Source organism: Neoarius graeffei, chromosome 25 (assembly GCF_027579695.1).
Source record: "Neoarius graeffei isolate fNeoGra1 chromosome 25, fNeoGra1.pri, whole genome shotgun sequence".
NCBI classification, from domain to species: Eukaryota; Metazoa; Chordata; class Actinopteri; order Siluriformes; family Ariidae; genus Neoarius; species Neoarius graeffei.
In genome coordinates this window covers 52,205,362-52,226,388 of record NC_083593.1, presented here as the reverse complement: position 1 = coordinate 52,226,388, position 21,027 = coordinate 52,205,362, and the positions used below count along the sequence as shown (strand labels likewise).

At 43.6% G+C, this 21,027-nt stretch overlaps 1 protein-coding gene across 3 annotated transcripts in view; it reads right to left on the bottom strand.

The window, feature by feature from the left end:
- gnaz (guanine nucleotide binding protein (G protein), alpha z polypeptide) overlaps window positions 1–21,027 on the bottom strand; it is a 104,800-nt gene that overhangs the window by 36,282 nt on the left and 47,491 nt on the right. For all 3 annotated transcript variants that reach the window (XM_060908389.1, XM_060908388.1, XM_060908390.1), the window contains one exon: window positions 10,545–11,974. In XM_060908389.1, coding sequence (XP_060764372.1) covers window positions 10,545–11,267 — 723 coding nt within the window. In that variant the 5' untranslated portion in view covers window positions 11,268–11,974. The remainder of the gene's footprint in view (window positions 1–10,544; window positions 11,975–21,027) is intronic.

The window sequence follows — 21,027 nt, the reverse complement described above, 5'->3', positions numbered from 1 at the left end:
AATTGAATTTTAAATTCCTTTTTTTTGTCAAATTTTTGTAGACAAACCTGATAATAAACCAAAAATGCATAAAACAAACCTGACATGTTTTCAAAAGGCATTTAAAATGTCGAACTGCTGTTGTGTGCACTTTCATAGCAAATCAGGATGAGAAATGCCTTCAAGTAGAATTTATTTTACCATTTTACTGTTATGATGTGATCGCAGCACTAAATGTTGGATTATATTTTTCTACAGAAGCTTTTAACCCCCTTTTTTTCTTTTTAAATAAGTCATAACCCACTTGGCTGTTTTGAGCCTGGTAGGATTTTGCAATCGAAAAATCAAACGGCGCAATGAAGTTAGCGCAACTCTGCCCTGAGCTACTGAACGTTTTGAACTTTCTCCACAGATTGTCGAATCTCGGCCATGTGTAAATCGAAGCAGGAAATTATAGCCGACAGTGTATATTGCATAAGAGTCATTACCGAAAATCTTTGAATGTAGGTCAGGAGTTTGAGGTCTAGCCATCATCCTGAAACCGAGACAGGACAGACGGAAAGAAAAAAAAACCCAACAATGCAGGATTGAGCTTAGAAAACTCGTCCCAACTGAGGATGAGCAGCAGCTGTCGTTTATTAGGTAAGAAGAGAAAAGATGCTTTGTAGCCAGTGGTCTTCCGTGACTGAAGCATGCAGCAAAGCCAAACGTGGCCTCCGGAGATGCCTGCTTGCTTTTCTCCCATGACCCAGATCCAATGAGTCTCTCTCTCTCTCTCTCTCTCTCTCTGGCTGGGTTGCGCAATGCAGTTCACTCTCAGCCCTGCCCAAGTCCACATGGGCACATGCCTGTCTATCACACACTCATATACACATACACACACTTATTCTATCTTGCTTCCACCCCGTACATCCTTTCCTCCTCTCTCTCTCTCTCTCTCTCTCTCTCTCAGCCCATCCTCCTCTTTCCCTACTTGTCCCTCCATGATAGCTCATTGTCAACAGCCCGGGATTAAGAGCGTTGGACTACCCTGTTGCTAGGCAACAGTTGCTGTGACAACCCGCTCCTTTTGTGTGTGTGTGTGTGTGTGTGTGTGTGTGTGTGTGTGTGTGTGTGTATAGGAGGAAGGATGGGTCAACAAAAAGAAGAGGATCGAAAAAAGGATGTGTGGTGTGACACAGCCAGAAGAGTACATGCGTCATGAAATTATAATTATTGTCTGGTGGAACGATTCCACTGCGACATTTAAAACTTGCCCTGACTTATGTATTGTATTCTTTTTTTTCTTATCACAACATGAAGACATGTCTCACTATATCAATTTACACCTACCAGCTCTCTCACCATGACATTTCTTTAATTTACAATCCCAGTTTTACACAAATCTCTTCTCAGCCTAAACACTCATCTGAGTCATGAAGTGTTAATCCACTAGCCCACGGCGGTCGGTCCAGAAGTCCTTCAATAATCTCATTACTGCTGTGTTAGGAAGATCTTTTAGCCTGGAACAAACCTTATGAAGCCATTCAGCAGATAAGAACTGAGTTTTAATCTTTAAATGGTCCAACAAACCTATTATAAACCCTTCACAATAAACTTCTTATGGCTGTGTTCTAAACTCACACAGTTAAATGGTTATATCTGAAGAGCAAGGCTGAAAGTTCAACAATCGAGGGCCTGTTTCTAGATCCCACCTTTACAGAAGAGCTATACAGAGTGATCTGGAAAAATAGGCAGCTAGGCATGTGACAATTATAACATAATCACTTTATAGTAATTATTTGTGAATTGCTCCACAATCATATACAGTATACGTTGTGTAATACAGTATATTTAACAGTTATTCCACAAAATCGAGTCGTACATGAGCTGATAGCTGACGAGGTGCATAGTGCCAAGTTGACTATAATCCATGTACGATGAGATTGAGTGGAATAACTGTTTTATTCTATCCACATTCACTGGATTTTGAGAAACTGCATTTTTTATTTTTATTTTTTGCAATTTCAACAAACAAAAACTTTATAGGGCGGCACGGTGGTGTAGTGGTTAGCACTGTCGCCTCACAGCAAGAAGGTCCGGGTTCGAGCCCCGTGGCCGGCGAGAGCCTTTCTGTGCGGAGTTTGCATGTTGTCCCCGTGGGTTTCCTCCGGGTGCTCCGGTTTCCCCCACAGTCCAAAGACACGCAGGTTAGGTTAACTGGTGACTCTAAATTGAGCGTAGGTGTGAATGTGAGTGTGAATGGTTGTCTGTGTCTATGGCCCTGTCCACACGGCAACGGATTCAGGTGACTCCGATACAATTGCTTATCGTTTAGGCCTGGCGTCCACACGGCACCGGCGTTTTGGGTGCCCAAAATGCAATCTTTTTGAGAACGGGTTCCAGAGTGGAAAGATCTGGCAACGTTGCTGTTGTGAAGTCGTCTGGATGAGTAGAACGGATTTGTTTACGATGACGTCACAACCACATGACTGTGAGTGCTTCACGCCGGGTAGAAGTGTAACGAACTCGATGCGAGTTGTCAACAAATCCTATGACTTGGTTCATGAAACGCGCTTACAAAATATTTTCACTGTGAATATTTATTGTGTAATGGTGCAAAGTGAGAGAGAGAGAGAGAGAGAGAGAGAGAGAGAGAGAGAGAGACTCTGCCCTTAGGGCAGAGTCAATCCCGCCAGCAAAAATAGGGAAAAAAAGGAGCGATCTCACCTCTTCAGATGTTGGTTTTAGTCCTACAATACATTCCTCAAAAAGGGCGCAGAAGAACAAATTAATCCATCAACGTGTAGCATTCAATTTATTCCGGACCATTAAAGACGCCGCCTTCCGCGTAGAATCATACGTCATCCTCGCCGCCATATTGGATAGGTCAAAGTGGAGAATAAAGATTCATGTGCTGCGTTTAACTGTACCAACAGGTTTACCATCCAAACGAGATCACATGGGATTACCTTTCACAGGTGAGACTGGAAAAATACTTTTCATTGTATTTGGTCATTATAATGTAATTTTACGAACAGATTTTCCTGACTTTGTGGCTAATATGAAGTCTCGCGCATAATAGTTTATGCGCATGCATCCTTACTTCTTCTATTGTTCTGGTGTCTCCAAAGGGACCGTCTTACAGCGCCCCTAGAGGTGTGGCATGTGTATTGCATCGTTTTCAGCAAGCGTTGCGTTGCCATATGGAGCTGATATTTTACTGATCGTTGCCCATTTGGACGCGATATATTTTTAAATAACATCTCGTTGCCGTTGTCGTGTGGATGTAGCCTATGTGCAGCCCTGTGATGACCTGGCGACTTGTCCAGGGTGTACCCCGCCTTTCGCCCATAGTCAGCTGGGATAGGCTCCAGCTTGCCTGTGACCCTGTAGAACAGGATAAAGCGGCTACAGATAATGAGATGAGATGAAAAACTTTATATAAAACGTCCGACAAAATCATTTCCGCTTAGAATGTAAACAAACCGGCGAAATCACAGGAGCAATTTGTGAAAAAATGCAATAATAATAATTCTTGAAAAATAAAAAAGATACCTTTTTACCATCAAATACTTTTACTCCATATTTTGTTGTTTGTTTGTTTTTTTGCATTTTTTGGAGTTTTTTTTTTCAAATAGAAATTTTATTTTGTCCTCGGCTGATTCAGCAACATGTGCTGCCATTTTGTTGTTGTTCTTCTTCTTCTTCACACTTTTTTTGGCAGTTGGCAAACAAACTTAAAGATGCATTACTGCCACCAACTGGGCTGGAGTGTGGAACAGGTGATATTGGGGGGGGGGAACTATATTCTTTTAGCTATTTCTGTTTCTTTTAAATACTTGATAAAGTGATATATCTGACTTGATGCGCTGTGCCATTTTGTTTTTCTCTACTCACAGTATATGAGCTGATAGCCTAGTAGTAGAGTAGCCAATCAGAGCGCACGATTGCTCATATCCAGTGAATGTGGATAGAATAAAACACAATTGTAATATTTTCCATCATATTTTACTCATCATACTCACTGTTTTGTCACCGATCACTGTAATATTTAGTCGAATTGTCACTTTCACTCTGGCTAAAAAGATGCACTGTAGTACATTACAGAATCATATATTATTTATTTACATTAGTACATTGGCTATTGTCCAGGATCATATTTGTATGTGCATAAACACACTACTGTTATGTGTCTTTATAAATTACTTTGTAATATAATTACCTTGATAATGGTAATGTGCTGATAATTACTGTATTCATCGTCAAAAATCTTGCAGGGTCACGGATCTGGAGCTTATCCCAGAAACACAACCTGACTGAATGTCAGTCCATCCCAGGGCACCATGCACATACACTATACAATTTAATCATACACTATGACAGTCTACCTGCTGGAATGTTTTTAGGAGGTGGGAGGAAACCAGAGAACCCAAAGGACAGAACATCTGCAGTGGTAGCTCAGTGGTTAAAACATTGGGCTGATACTAATTGGAAAGTTTGGAGTTCAAATCCCAGCACTACAATGCTTCACCAAGACCCTTAAAGGAGAACTGAAGGCAGTTTTTTTATTTTCAAAATTCTATTTCTCATTTTATTAAATATCGGAATGCATTTTTGATCGCTATTTTGTTGCTGCTATAGCAAGTTATGAGTGTTTGAAATATGCTCTGTAATATATCAGTCCACGTCAAAGCAACGGCCGTAAACGAGATTCGCTGAGACCTGTGCGAGACATCGTAGGACGGAAGTAAAACGTACAGCGGAAATCAAAGCGACCGACATCTGCCAATGTTGTCAAAAGACGCGCGCGCCCTCTTTCGAATGCTGATGTGATCAAGCCGGAAGTTTTGTTTGTTTTGATAGCAATCAGGAAAGTTTGAAAAAAGTAGGCAGTAATCGTCATTTAAACTCGTTTTTGTGCAATACTTCGTCTGGAAAACAGTTTTCAAAATGGCGGCACTGACACCTGGCTGACACTTCACGTTTCGAAGTCTCGCACAAGTCTCGTGAAGATCGTGCGGATAAGCGACGCCTGCCGTGGACCAAACGAACTAAATTCAACACGGCTAAAAACCGAACAGGCCGATAAGTATCATATTTAATTGCAATTAGTTGCCAATACGAGTCACGATATAAGGTTACTAAACCTGAAAACGTAATTGAATAACACGTTAATTAAGAAATAAAGCAAGTTTAAAAATGACTTCAGTTCTCCTTTAACCACTCCATTGTATTGTACTCAGTGTCAATTTTAAATCAGCAAAATGAGCTAAATGTAATGTGAAACCTCACACAGGCAGTACATCTAAAGATTTCTGTGATCGACAGATTCATACTGTTTATTATACTGAAGGTGCAGTAAGCCCTGCTGTTTCTCTTTCACTGAATGCTTAAAATGCTTTACGGCTCATTTATGCTCAATGTTAAATATGTATACAGATACGGGCGGAGCCTTCTGTCCATACTCTGTTCATGTAGTTCATATATTTGTGCACGTTTTCTGAAAGCTAATAATAAGATGAATAAAACGTAGCAGACTTTCCCCACTGGAAATTATGGGGGCAGTGTTGCCAATAGGTCAAACAAGACACGACGAAGAAATTTTTTAAATGGTGGAACATTTTGAGGCGAGGTTAACTGATTTTCGAGAAAATTTTAAACGTTGACATGATGTTACATTGCCCGTGCACAGGGACAAATGTCTGGTGAGGAGATTGGACGGGAATTAAATGTGAGAAACGTTAGACTCTGAGCTGCCCTCTAGTGCATGTAGCTATTACTTAACATCGAGGCTAACATAAAGGACGAATGGAAGTATGTGGGCAGTGATGGTTACATCCTTTGAAATGGACGTATTTACACCATACCTGTCAACCCTCCCGTTTTTCCCGGGAAATCCCTTATTTTGACTTATTTCCCGCTGTCTTCCCGTTTTTTTATTTTCCCGAAAATATCCCGTATTTTCACATTATATAAAAGTCGTGAGGTCCAGAATTCATGACGCGCCTCTTACAGCAGGAAGTCGGGCCATGAATTCACGTCCCCGCCCTCTCCAGTACAGCAGGTGGCAGTCTAGTAATTACACATTGATTTTAATTGCATGTCTGTGAAGAAGACTGTCAGAACCATAGCGCTAGTCTGACCCACAGATTTACATAGAAGACTAGATTCCTCACCGCGTATTCCAGAACGTCCGCACAGGGCGGCCATCTTACCACAGACAAGGCGTATGAACATAGGCATCCTATGGGTATGAAGACTTACGCAAGCACAGCCCAGCACTCACATTATGATTTACAGGAAATCAAAGTACTGACTTTGATGACAAGCTGATGTGTGTGTCTGTTTTAATTGTAGATGTTTATATCAGTATGTTTAGTTTTATTTTAACTGCACATTGGAGCCTAGTCAAATGAAATTTCAATCTTCTGTGCTAACATATATTGACTTTGACATGATAATCAGCTTTGAATGTTCTTTTTGTAAATGTAAAGATATCTTTTTATCCTTGGAAGTATAACCACATGTGATTAATTAAATGCTTTTTTTTGTCACAAACTACCGTGAGTCGCTGTCACTGTTTTATACTATTACTTACTCGGGCAGTGCATTTGTTATTATGCTATGATGTGAGTTTACATTTGTTATTATGCTAGGATGTGAGTGCATTAGGTTTTTGAGGTGGATGAAGTATTTCTGAAGTTTCAGAAGTGAGTAAGCTGTTTATTTAACTTTAGCTTCCCCTACGGCCCTATCACATGTAAAAATATTTTCACTAAAAATTGGAAATAAATTGTATGGTTATTTGTCCTAAGGCCGCAGTTATCCATAAGTATGCAGTGTTAGGCTTCTCACAGCATAGGAATTTCAGCATGCATCCTGTCTTACAGTCTGTAGTATACTGAAATATTTTCGCCAAGCTATGCGTATTTTTTTAAAACATAAAATGATTATTCATCATTAATATCATAAATACATACTTCCGTTTGTTTGTTTTATATAACAAACCAAACCGTTTGAATATCGATTGAAATTTGAGGAAGTTACGGTCATCCGAAAAGTACATATCGCTACCAACACAATGTAATGGGTAAGCCAGGTGTCTGAGGTAAGATGGCCGCCATGTGCGGACGTTCGACTTCGTTGACGGGCAACGGGGACGAGGCATCTAGTCTTCTATGTAAATCTATGGTCTGACCAAGGTCACTGCTCGGAACTTCTCACAAAACTAAAAGATGGTCGTAATTCTTTCCTCAGGGAGCGAGTTTCAGTAGACGGCGAGACTAGAGACATGAATAAAGAAAGGAGCGAGGCAAAACCAAAAAAGGTGTATTGCCGCTACTTGCCCAAATGGCAGGACGAATTTAATTTTGTGAAGAAAAGTCAGTTCGATTACCGACTTTCTGAAATTTTCGGAAAGTTCGACTTTCCGAAATTTTCCCTTATTTTGAGTTAAAATCTGGGAAATATCCCTTTTTTTCAAACCTCAAAGTTGACAGGTATGATTTACACTCACTGGTCACTTTATTAAGTAAACCCATCCACCTGCTGTTTGATGCAGTTCTCTAATCAGCCGATCCCTTGACAGCAGCACGATGCATCAAATCATGCGGATACAAATCAAGAGCCTGAGTTAATTCTTCACAATGTTCAAACATCAGAATGGGAAAAATTGTGATCTCAGTTTTTGTGTGACTTTCTTTCACTGTGGCATGCGTGTTGGTTTGAGCCAGACGGACTGGTGGTTTGAGTATTTCAGAAACTGCTGATCTGATCTCCTGGGGTTTTCACACACAACAGTCTCTAGAGTTTACACAGACGGAATGGTGCAAAAAACAATCAAGTGAGTGAGTGAGCGACAGTTCTGTGGATGGAAATAAACACCTTGTTGATAAGAGAGGTCAGAGGAAAATGGCCAGATTGAGCAGTTTGAGCTGCCAGGAAGGATATAGTAACTCATATAATCACTCTTTACAACCGCGGTGAGCAGAAAAGCATCTCAGCAACAGTAGAAGAACACATTGGGTTCCACTCCTGCAGCCAAGAACAGGAATCTTATACCCCTTTTCCACCAAATCAGTTCCAGGGCTGGTTCGGTGCTGGTGCTGGTTCGCAACTTGTTCAACTTGCGAGCCAGCTGAGAACCAGTTTGCTTTTCCATAGCTCGCGGTGCTAAGGGGAGACATGTCATTACGTCGCTGTATACGTCAGTTACGTCGCTACGTTTGCATAAACCTTGGCGCGAATATCGAAGCAAAAACAACACGAAAGAAGCAGCAGCAGCAACAACAATAATAATGGATGACTTCGCGTTTGTACAGCTGCTGCTTCTTGTCGCTTAAAAATGGCGACCTTTCGCGGTCTTGTTATTGTTGTTGGTCTTAACAACTCCGCCCCCCGCTAACGTAAGTAGGTCTTTCCTCTGGCCCAGCAGAGAGTTGGTGCTAGCCTGGAACCGGTTTTTCTGGCCCCAGAGCCAGTTCTTTGTCAGTGGAAACAGAAAACCCGGTTCCAAACTAAGCACTGGCCCCGAACCAGCCCTGGAACTGCTTTGGTGGAAAAGGGGCATTAGAGTCAAGAACAAGTTCCTATTAAAGTGGCCGGTGAGTGTATCTCATCTCATCTCATTATCTCTAGCCGCTTTATCCTTCTACAGGGTCGCAGGCAAGCTGGAGCCTATCCCAGCTGACTACGGGCGAAAGGCGGGGTACACCCTGGACAAGTCGCCAAGTCATCACAGGGCTGACACATAGACACAGACAACCATTCACACTCACATTCACACCTACGCTCAATTTAGAGTCACCAGTTAACCTAACCTGCATGTCTTTGGACTGTGGGGGAAACCGGAGCACCCGGAGGAAACCCACGCAGACACGAGGAGAACATGCAAACTCCACACAGAAAGGCCCTCGCCGGCCCCGGGGCTCGAACCCAGGACCCTCTTGCTGTGAGGCGACAGTGCTAACCACTACGCCGGTGAGTGTATGTTTGAACGTAAATGAGTCTTTAGTGTTCTCAGCTCTGATTGGCTGTTCACTGTCAAAGACAAACGGAGAGCAAGTGCACCTGAGCTTAGAGACTTAAACTTTAACAATCCAGCTGCCATGAAACTGTTTACATTATGGAATGTTTTGGAAGTGAAATGTCAGTAATCGGTGGATTATGAGTCCATGCCTTGGGCTTTGAAACACAGGATTTCTGAAGTGGCAAAGAGGACTAAGAGCGTCAAATGAGTTTATTTGTGTACACAAAGTTGGCAGCATATAACTTCTAAACCACAAACTGTAGAACATATTATTCCTCAAACAATCGAGATATTCACAAGACAGTCAAATCAATTTAACAGTTCATGTTCCACTTCAATCTTCAAAGAGGTGATGAATCATTTGGGTTAATATACTTGTGAAAAAGCCTGTAGCTACACCATGCACTCATCGACCAGATTTAGACGAACACTTATGACTCATATTCGAAGATGTTCTCAGCCTGCATTTAACCGAGAGATAAGGACACCGAGTTTCAAAAGAACTTTCGAAGGAAAACCGCCGGCTTTCCCACCATCCCTCTGTCTGACTGTTGAGTTTTAATGTCCGGCCGACTTTCTCTGCTTTCTCAAAACAGAGGAAAACATTGAAAACTTTTCACATCTGCGATTTCCCATGGTGTGAAAGCTGCCAAGTCTCGCAGGTACACCCTAACACTTTGCACTGTGAACTCAATTATCACTCTTGTACATATTCTCCTCTTGTGACTCACAGAACACTTATTTTTAACTCCCAAACACTAATTGATATTCCAGGCTAACAAGATACTTCAGATTTCTTGACAAGGAGCAAAGGAATAACCATTTTCAAACATGAGGGAAAGAAGTGCAGTAGGTTCATCCTCCAACACACCTTTATTTAACCGCAGACTAAACCCACCATATCAGTCAGCATGGCCAATGTAAATATGAGCTGAGAATTATTAGCGGACACCAGGCATGCTATTGTCGGTTCTCGAAAGAGTCATGAGCATGAGAGCAGACCGCTGTGAACAGGAAATATGAAATAAAGAAGATAAAGAGGCTGGAGCATTGTGAGTGAGCAGCAGGATGGATTTACTGTGATGATAACACAGCAGAGCTCTGATAATGTCAGGCTCGTGTGGCTGTGTTTGCATTATCTTATGTACCCTCTCTGCTTTCTCTCATGTGGGTTTACCCAAGCCCATTACTAAACCTAAGGCCTGTTGACGAGCTTTATTACATTGCAACCCAGATCAATTTGTTGCACTATGCCTAGAATTTCTGGTTTCTGTAATATGTTTTTTTTTTTTTTTTACAAGAGTGGGTTATCAGCCCTCTGCCCAACCCCCAACCTGGAGGACCAGGGGATCACTCTTTGTCTGGTCCCTACCCTTCGACCTGTTCGGTATGGGTGTCCCTGCCAGGAGCCTTAAGACTCCGGCTGACAGCTTTAGGGATCACTGGAACACACAAGCCGTACCACCACTATAAGGTGGTGATCCCAATGGTACAGTTGATCCCAACAGTACAGATGCCTAGAATTTGGAGCAACATAATTTGAACATGTTCTTACCGTCTGGTTGTCTTCATAAAGCTTGAGGTCGTAGCCACTCAGCTCTACGCAGAATATAATCGCAGTTACACCCTCGAAGCAGTGGATCCACTTCTTTCTCTCTGAGCGCTGCCCACCCACATCAACCATCTTAAAGGTGAGCTCTTTGAAGGTAAACTTGTTCTCCACGATGCCGGTGGTCATATCACGGGAACGCAGGATGTCCTCCACAGTCGGGATGTACTCAGGGGCTGAGATTCTTTCCAGGTCGTTCAGGTAGTAGGCAGTGTTGTCCTCAAGATGATACTCGTTGGAGCGCTGGAAACATTCCTGAACTCCTGAATCGCCCCACAAGCGTTTCATCACGCCAAGAAGCTCGGGTGTGATTTCCCCCTTGCTTTCAGCAGGGCCCGTGAGTGCGAAGAGTTGGACAGCATCGTAAGCCCGGTCAGGGTTGTGGAAGTCGATCTTGAGCGTGGCAAGAGCTCGGATGATGCGTGTGAGCGAATCGATGGCATTGTAAAGGATCAGAGGCTTGTATTCCTTGCAGGCTTCGAGATTGAACCCACCACTGTGGATGATCTTCATTTGCTTAACGATGGTGCTCTTGCCCGAGTTGCTGGTACCGAGAAGCAGCAGTTTGATTTCACGTCTCTGTCGCTGACTCTCTGAGCGAAGGTGCCGGTCGATGCGCCTTGAGCGCCTGGCTGCCTCTTTTTCCTCTGAACTTTGCCGGCACCCCATGGTCAATTATGGGTTATAAACACACACGCACACTCACATACACACACCTACTCTACAACACTCAAAAGTACAGGCCACAACCACAAAGCAAAAGGTGGACGAAGTGCCAAGGTGAGGTTTGGAAAGAAGCACAAGTCAAGGAAAAATGGCCAATTTTGGTGGCACCACCCCAGTCTGAAGAGAAGACGCAGGCCTAATCACTTGCCAAGTGGATTTAAGCTACTTGCATGGTCCAAGTTCAACAGTTAGTGTGTTTTCTTCATGATCAACTTTTACGATTTGGCATACGTCGCTACCAGAACATTCTGTAAAAAGACTGACTCCAACCCTGGTTCGCCAACTTGACTTTCTGTTTTTATCCCAGTCACTAGGGGCTTATTCCAGGGGACAGCCCCCAGAAAGCAATGGTTAATTTGAGCCTGTCAGCGATGAATGAAAGAGCGTAGATCAATCAACCTAAAGCACCTCTACGTCCACCCGCATGTTATAAATTGACCGATCCTCGGTGTTCAACCAGGTGCGATCATCAGATGTTATTCAACACACCTTCAGTTCTTACTTTGTAAATTTCTTGTCTCCTACAGCTGGTCAGACCTCATTCTCTGTCCACACATATACACACTTTGCAGACTTCTGGGCACCAGATTGTCCCACTGTTTCTTCGTTGCATAAGCCAACACTTCTCACTCAGCCAAAGGCATGGGTTCCTGAAGGATAAATAAGAGTCACATATTAGATTTCATGACAGGCAAATCGATGCGAGTAGTACAATTAGTGGTTAAAATAACACAACAGAGAGAGAGAGAGAGAGAGAGAGAGAGAGAGAGAGAGTATGAACCTCTTGTGGTTTAGAGCAGGTCTGGATGTGTTCATTTGACATGGTTGGCTTTGAACAAGGATAATCTTGTGAGAATTTGGTGCAAGACTGAATTTCTGTTTCCAAACACTTTTCAAACAACTGCTGATTTGTCCCCCCTTGCTGATTCAAATTATGTCAGAATTTTCTGTGATACTGCCAGCATCGAGAGTTCGTTTTCTATTTACTGGAAGACGACCTCCTGCTGTTTGATCATTTCAGTTTTTTAAACATGGGACACATCCAGATTACAATTAGAGTAGTGTTTCTGTTCGGTCCTTTTCAGAACGCTAAAGCAAACGTCCAGAAATCAATGCAATGGCAATGTGAAACCTGGTATGAACCTGTATGCAAATATGAATAATGTGCACGCACTCTCTCTCTCTCTCTCTCTCTCTTTTCAGATTTCTTTCTCAGCAAACAATGACACTTGAATTGCACAAGTAGAATAAACAGGCAGATACTAAACGCACATTTGTGTATGCGAAAGTGAACCATTCAAATCCAGGGTAGCCAAATACACACAAAACGCACACAAAACACACACACACACCCACACACGTCACTGTTGCCAGACCTAGCGACCACATTATTTGATTTCTAACATTCGCTGTGTATTCTCTTCTTACGTGTTTACTTATTCCTTCTGAATTCTGCATTCTTGTGTTGCCCCAAAGCAAATCAGTGCACACATACACATAAACACACACACACACACACACACACACACACATAGATGTACACAGAGCCAGACAGGGTGCGAAAGGAAAACAGATGCAGGATGAATGTCCTTGCCTGTAGACATCACTTTTCCACCCTGTTGGCTGCTCCCACTACCAGACAGTAAGTTACCGTAAATAAGATAATGGGACTAGCTGATCTGACGAGGATCGCTAACTTTTGCTATTTGATCTCTAATAATGCTCATTTTCTGCTACGAGGTGTAAATATTTTCAGACATAAACACTTGTAAAAATCTTTTAAAAAGCATGTTGATTAAGGGTTAGAGTTAGGGCTATGCTGGCATTTCGGTGTGAGTGTGGCACTACTGCAATGCACTCCTGAAAGTGGAATTCAACACAAGGCGTTATGTTCACTTCTGACAAAAACCCCATTTCCACTCGGAGCAAAAACCGTACATTTTCCGTTATTATGCAGTAAGGGTGTCCTGTGGGAAAGGGAGTAGAACAGCAAACCTGAAATGTTAATCTACGCCCGACTGACCGAGTAACATTGATGCAAATCTATTGTTACAGCTCCGGTGAGAATCAGAACCATCAGATTTAACGTGTTGTGACGGTCGTGACGTTGCTTGTGGTTGACGTAAATGGTGATATTGCGACTGAACTACTCGTACTACTTCGATGTAAAGCAACCGGTGGCAAACTCAAAACACCAAGCACTGTGTATAAAGGGTTTTTCGTGCATGCATACAGTGCTGTGCAAGTTTTAGACACGTAAAGAAATGCTGTCGACCAAAAATGGCTTAAAAATAATTAAATGAAATGTTTCAACATTAAAAAAAAAACATACTATAATCAGTAAGTCATAATAAATGAATCAAAGTCAGTATTTGGTGTGAGACAACCCTTCATCTCATCATCTCTAGCCGCTTTATCCTGTTCTACAGGGTCGCAGGCGAGCTGGAGCCTATCCCAGCTGACTACGGGCGAAAGGCGGGGTACACCCTGGACAAGTCGCCAGGTCATCACAGGGCTGACACATAGACACAGACAACCATTCACACTCACATTCACACCTACAGTCAATTTAGAGTCACCAGTTAACCTAACCTGCATGTCTTTGGGGGAAACCGGAGCACCCGGAGGAAACCCACGCGGACAACATGCAAACTCCGCACAGAAAGGCCCTCGCCGGCCACGGGGCTCGAACCCGGACCTTCTTGCTGTGAGGCGACAGCGCTAACCACTACACCACCGTGCCGCCCGAGACGATCCTTTACTTAAAAAAAATAAATAAATTGCAGTCTCAGGTCCAGTGAGTGCAGTTTTATGCGGAAATGAGCTGTAGGTTTTACTGAGCATCTTCCAGAACCAGCCACAGTTCTTCTGGACACTTTGACTGTCACACTCGCTTCTTCATTTTGCACCAAAACCCAGCAGCCTTCATTATGTTTTCTTGGGGAATGTGCTGCTCAGATACAAACTTTTTTTTTCTGTAACGTTTAATTTTGTGCTGGAAAAAAAACAAACGTTTGGAACTCTAAAATGTTTTTTGTAATGTTTTGACTCGATAATGTAGAAGTCATAAAATAGAAATCTATAACAAAGTTTGTATGAAAAAAATAGGGGGCTTAGACTTTTGCACAGTACTGTATATACCTATAAACTACACACAATGGCCGAATCCCATTTCACCCCTTGGACCAACCCCTTGGCCCTTCCCCTCCATTTTGCGCGTTCACGTGAAGGGGTAGGGGTATCCCAATCCCAGTTAACGCGGAGGGGTAGGGGAAGGGGTAGGGCTTCTGTACCCCTCCAAACGGAGATTTTCCTGGAGCTGACTCCGAACGAAGGGGTTTGAGTGATTTCCCACAATGCCATGCGGATTTCAGCGAGATTTCATGCGAATTTCAGAAAGATGGCGGTTCCCGCGGCGAAAGATTGTCATAAATGTATTTTCTCCATTATTTACGTGTTTTAAGTTGTTATCCAGAGGAAACACGCCGCTTGATTCGCTTTCGAGCTGAGAATGAGCAGCAATTTCTGAAATCCAAGCTGCTGCTAAAAAGCTTTGGGAGTGAGTATTGTTTTCGGTTGCTTGACTGCGTACGTTTTGTTCTGTTATTCTCGCTTTTATTGTTTACATGAGTGTTCTGACACCTCATTCTGTCGGATGTGGTGCACGAAGCGCCAAAGATATCCCATTCAGTGGTGTTAGTTAACAAATCACACCCTGCCAGCAGAGATTTCTGGTTCTGCCTCTGGCTCTGACTGTAGCGGCTGGTCGCAGCCAATGACGCATTTGGTCGCGTTTTGCTAACGTAAACGCTGACGGAGGTACGCGATGACGTATGCGATCGTTGAAGGGCTATCCCAATACATAAGGGTTGAATTTCAAGCCCTATCCCTTGTAGCTCAGTTTCAAGGGGAAGGGCCAAGGGGAAGGGGGAGGGGAAGGGGGAGGGGGAGGGGTAGAAATTAGAATTGGGATTGGGCCTTCATGACCAATAACAGTAACTAATAATAAAATAAAAGTTATTGCTCTCTCTCTCTCTCTCTCTCTCTCTCTCTCTGTTTTGGGATTCTGGCATTTCCACTTAATACAGTATTTTTATCAGGGTTGAGGCGCAAAAACAGATGCGAGTGCGGAAAACACAGGATTATTTATTTCTACAGGATAGTCAAAGCAACAACTAACACCAGGCATGAAAACACGAGAGTAGAATTGAGGATCACAACAAGCATCTGCATGGAAAATAAAGACAAACGCAAGACAAACTAACAAAAGCCAGGGTTTAAATAAGGAGAGTAACAGGTGAAAGCAACAGCAGGTGTACATATTTATGCATGAACTCTAATTTGAAGGGTAATGCTTGTATGCTTGAGCGAGTCAGCCGATATGGTGGTCCCACTGTATAAGCAAAAACATTATAATCTTTGCTTGAACAGAACAAATGTTCAGAAACAGGAAAACAACACTCTCAATAGAAACGTGATGCAGCTCGACTCATGCCATGTTGCTAACTAGCTAATGTATCACAACAATGAACTTGCCACCTTCTGAATGATACGTCATATCCAGTCTCACTTGGTTGGCGCTCTGTAGCATTCTGTTAAACACAGTCAGGTGGGAATACACGATATCCGTAACTTTTCCGTTATGGAAAAAGTCGAGTCGGAACGAAAATTGGTTATCGATTCCATGTTGTTTTTATTTCATACAATAACAGATTTCATATGTGAAAGAGGATAAATAGTGAGCAGTAGCGTTGTAGTCAAGACCACCTCAACCGAAACCAAGCCATGACCAAGTCCAGAGTGTATCAAGGCCGAGACAAGACCAAGACTTTGAGGGGTTGAGATCAAGTCAAGACCAAGACCAAGACAGGAGGAGACCGAGTCAAGACCAGGACCAGACCAGGGTGTGTGAATGGCGGCGGGGGAGGGGTAATGAGCCGTTACAGTAATGAAAAGTCATGGAAATCTTTTGGTGGAGAGGGTGGAGACCTCGACTGGCTATCGTAGCCTGCAGGGAATCGGCCGTCAGACATTCTGTCGCATGTCCCAGACCTGGTGAAATGTAACTGAATTGTCTTGGCCAGCCCTAAGGGTCCCATCTGCATCTCATCATTGCTGAGGAGTGTGCTCCCATCACCCAATCAAGCATCCAGCCAGAGCAGGTCATGATATTTTTTACCATATTAACATGCCATTGTTGTGTGTCATGCCTGATGTAAAGACTCTCGTCTCTGCGAGCCTACCACACAGATTTAATACTTGTCATTTTTAGGGCATACCCAACAACCTGTGTTTTCTTTCTCTCTCTCTTCCCCCCCCCCCCAATCTGTCCCTCTGAGTTACATGTTGATCCTGGGATTGAGATGCTGGCCTCTTCTGCCCCTCGGACCTGCTTGATCCATCCTGGTGCCCTGTGTCTGGTCGGAGTTTTATCGCACCGCTCCTGTGAAGGACGGCCCCATGAGGACAGTTGAGGGTTATACCTGTTAAAACTGTTAATATTATAGTCAGGCTGTCTGTTGTTGCCCAAATGAGGATGGGTTCCCTTTTGAGTCTGGTTCCTCTCGAGGTTTCTTCCTCATGTCATCTGAGGGAGTTTTTCCTTGCCACCGTCGCCACAGGCTTGCTCATTGGGGATAGATTAGGGATAAAATTAGCTCATGTTTTAAGTCGTTCAAATTCTGTAAAGCTGCTTTGCGACAATGTTTATTGTTAAAAGCACTATACAAATAAACTTGATTTGATGTGATTTGATTAATGAAAATTTCGAATTAGCAATGAGTCGCGTTATTGGTCGCATTTGAAGCATGAAGTTTTACATCCAATCACAGTAACGATGTTAACAAATAAATCAGACAATGCACAGGCAATTTAGTGAAATCCCCACAGGTGTGGTCTTGAAATAAAACCCTGAGTCTCTCTGTCCAAGACCAAGACAAGACCGAGTAAAAATGCGGTCAATTCCAAGACAAGACCGGGATGGTCTTGAGACCAGTAAAGCTGGAGTAGGCAATGCTGAAAAAACCAGCAAGACTGCTAGTTGTAGAACCATTAAAGCCTCGGTCACAACCGGCCATATGTGCTCCTACGGCCGGTCTACGTGCAAAAAACGCAAGAAACGCACGAAGGGCGTGCGTGTGACGTGCTGATTTTCGAGCCGTAGACCGGCCGCAAAGGTTCTTTGTCATGTCCAACAAACTCTACGGGCGCTTACGTTTTTTTCAGGTTGCAAGACAAACTTACGGCCAACGTGCATCTTTCTCCATGAACAAAAAAAACGCAGCGATTTGGGAAACGCCAAAAATCGCACGGCCAAAAAATCGTACGTCCGGTTGTGACCTAGGCTTAACATTAAGCATGCTAGATTTTCAAAGTATCCATCTGAAAAATCCCACCATCTCCATTTAAGCCTCCCTCCAAAGCCATTCCTTCAAAACACATGAACGTGCACTGCCTGACTACTCCTGGAGGATGAGTCCATGTGAGAGAGCGTGAGGATGGGAGGAGTGGAGCCCGTCGTTGTCATGTCCAGCTACCTAATTTCTCAATTACATGTAAGAAAACGTAACATCAAAAGCAATAAATCACTTGCATGATGCTGCTCCATCATTGATTATTAGCTCATCTGGTCAACAGGTGATGAGTTTATACCATCATGTGTTGTTCATCGTCCGTCCGGCGTCATCCATACTTCACGAAAATCACTTCTTCTCTCTCAGTTCTTCACTGATTTTTATTCTTTTTGGCAGGAAGGTAGGTCCACCTGGGGTGCATATAGCTTCTACACAAATTTGTAGAATTGCACTTAATAATGAAGATCTGGAGTAATTAAGCCCTAACGAGCAGGTTCCACATAAATCACTTCTTCTCCCTGAATTCTTCACTGATTTTGATTCTTTCTGGCATGAAAGTAGGGGTACCTAGGGTGCATATAACTTCTACCCAGATTTTCTTCATTACAATTATTAATGAAGTTATGGACTAATTAAGCCTTAATGAGCAGCTCAACAAAAATCACTTCTTCTCAGTCAATTCCTCGCCATTTTGGATTCTTTCTGGTAAATAGGTCGGTATTCCTAGGGTGGATGTCGCTTCTATATATACTGTACTAACTTCTATATAGTGTATATAGCTTGTCACATTTATTGCACACTTTAGAGCGTTCCTTCTGGACTAGACGGGGCCAGAGTGAGCTACGCCATCATTGACGGTCTCGTTTTTCTATAACATCATGCCTCTGAGTGTTTTATTCCTGACTTATTGCAGGCATACAATTACAGTTCTTCTCAAAAATGTAAATTTGGCCAAAAAAAAAGAGAGAGAGACAGAGAAGCTCTATTTACTGTATAGGTGCGTAAATCGGGGCGGCACAGTGGTGTAGTGGTTAGCGCTGTCGCCTCACAGCAAGAAGGTCCGGGTTTGAGCCCCGTGGCCGGCGAGGGCCTTTCTGTGCGGAGTTTGCATGTTCTCCCCGTGTCCGCGTGGGTTTCCTCCGGGTGCTCCGGTTTCCCCCACAGTCCAAAGACATGCAGGTTAGGTTAACTGGTGACTCTAAATTGACCGTAGGTGTGAATGTGAGTGTGAATGGCTGTCTGTGTCTATGTGTCAGCCCTGTGATGACCTGGCGACTTGTCCAGGGTGTACCCCGCCTTTCGCCCGTAGTCAGCTGGGATAGGCTCCAGCTTGCCTGCGACCCTGTAGAACAGGATAAAGCGGCTACAGATAATGAGATGAGGTGCGTGAATCTTCTCTCATCGTTGTAGTGCAGACTTTCAGAGAAGGATATATGAAGTAACTTACATACAGATATGCTGCCTGCCAGAGTTATTTTATTTTCCAGCGAGGAGCAAAATAAGATTTGCAGGATATTTGACAGCATTAAAAATGAATCATGCAGTATGTTGCTCTCCTGTTTAAGAGCAAAACCCTTCACACGGTGCTGTGTTTCCATTCACGTGTTTCTTTACGCCTCTGTATCTTTACGCATCATTCGAACTGCCAGGACAACAACGTTATAAATGATTGATTGTGTACAGCTGTGGTGTTGAGCTCTATTCAGACTGAAATATGCACTCTGGAGTGGAACGGATGGACGTTAAAGGTGATGTGTTTCTGTGATGAAAGTTTGTGTCTGTAGGACTCGGGGGGGGGGGGGGGGGGGGGTAAACTTGTGGAGGCTGTTTGTGGCAGGCTGTGTGCTGTTGGCTGTGGAATAAATGGGAAATAGTGCCATGGCCTATTTTTCAGGTCAGAGATTACATTCTACCGTCATGGCAGAAAGTGGGTCTGTGAGTTTAGCTTCTGTAATGACGTGTGAGGATATATCCGCGCTTGGACATACCGTAGTTATACTTTCAGCAAGCACTGTGATGACATCACAAAAAAGCAGAGGTGGACAAAGCACCCAAGTTCATTACTTGAGTCAAAGTACAGATCCGACTGGTTAAATGTGACTCCGATACAAGTGAAAGTCTCATCTCATCTCATTATCTCTGGCCGCTTTATCCTTCTACAGGGTTGCAGGCAAGCTGGAGCCTATCCCAGCTGACTACGGGCGAAAGGCGGGGTACACCCTGGACAAGTCGCCAGGTCATCACAGGGCTGACACATAGGCCCTGTCCACACGGCAACGGATTCAGGTGAATCCGATACAATTGTTTATTGTTTAGGCCTGGCGTCCACACGGCACCGGCGTTTTGGGTGCCCCAAAACGCAATCTTTTGAGAACGGGTTCCAGAGTGGAAAGATCTGGCAACGTTGCCGTTGCGAAGTCGTCTGGATGAGTAGAACGGATTTGTTTACGATGACGTCACAACCACATGACTATGAGTGCTTCACGTCGGGTAGAAGTGCAACGAAGCACCCAATTTGTTCTTCTACGCCCTTTTTGAGGAATGTATTGTAGGACTTAAACCAACATCTGAAGAGGTGAGATCGCTCCTTTTTTTCCCTATTTTTGCTGGCAGGATTGACTCTGCCCTAAGGGCTATTCTCTCTCTCACACTTTGCACCATTACACAATAAATATTCACAGTGAAAATATTTTGTAAGTGCGTTTCATGAACCAAGTTATAGGATTTGTTGACAACTCGCATCGAGTTCGTTACACTTCTACCCGGCGTGAAGCACTCACAGTCATGTGGTTGTGACATCATCGTAAACAAATCCGTTCTACTCATCCAGACGACTTCGCAACGGCAACATTGCCAGATCTTTCCACTCTGGAACCCGTTCTCAAAAGATTGCGTTTTGGGACACCCAAAACTCCGGTGCCGTGTGGACGCCAGGCCGAAACGATAAACAATTGTATTGGATTCACCTGAATCCGTTGCCGTGTGGACAGGGCCACAGACAACCATTCACATTCACACCTATGGTCAATTTAGAGTCACCAGTTAACCTAACCTGCATGTCTTTGGACTGTGGGGGAAACCGGAGCACCTGGAGGAAACCCACGCGGACACGGGGAGAACATGCGAACTCCGCACAGAAAGGCCCTCACCGGCCACGGGGCTCAAACCCGGACCTTCTTGCTGTGAGGCGACAGCGCTAACCACTACACCACCGTGCCGCCCACAAGTGAAAGTTGCCCAGTCAAATTTCTACTTAAGTTAAAGTACTGAAATACTTGCTTTTAAAAATACTTAAGTATTAAAAGTACATTTTCTGTCAACGCATCGTTGTATTATTGCCAGAACACTTA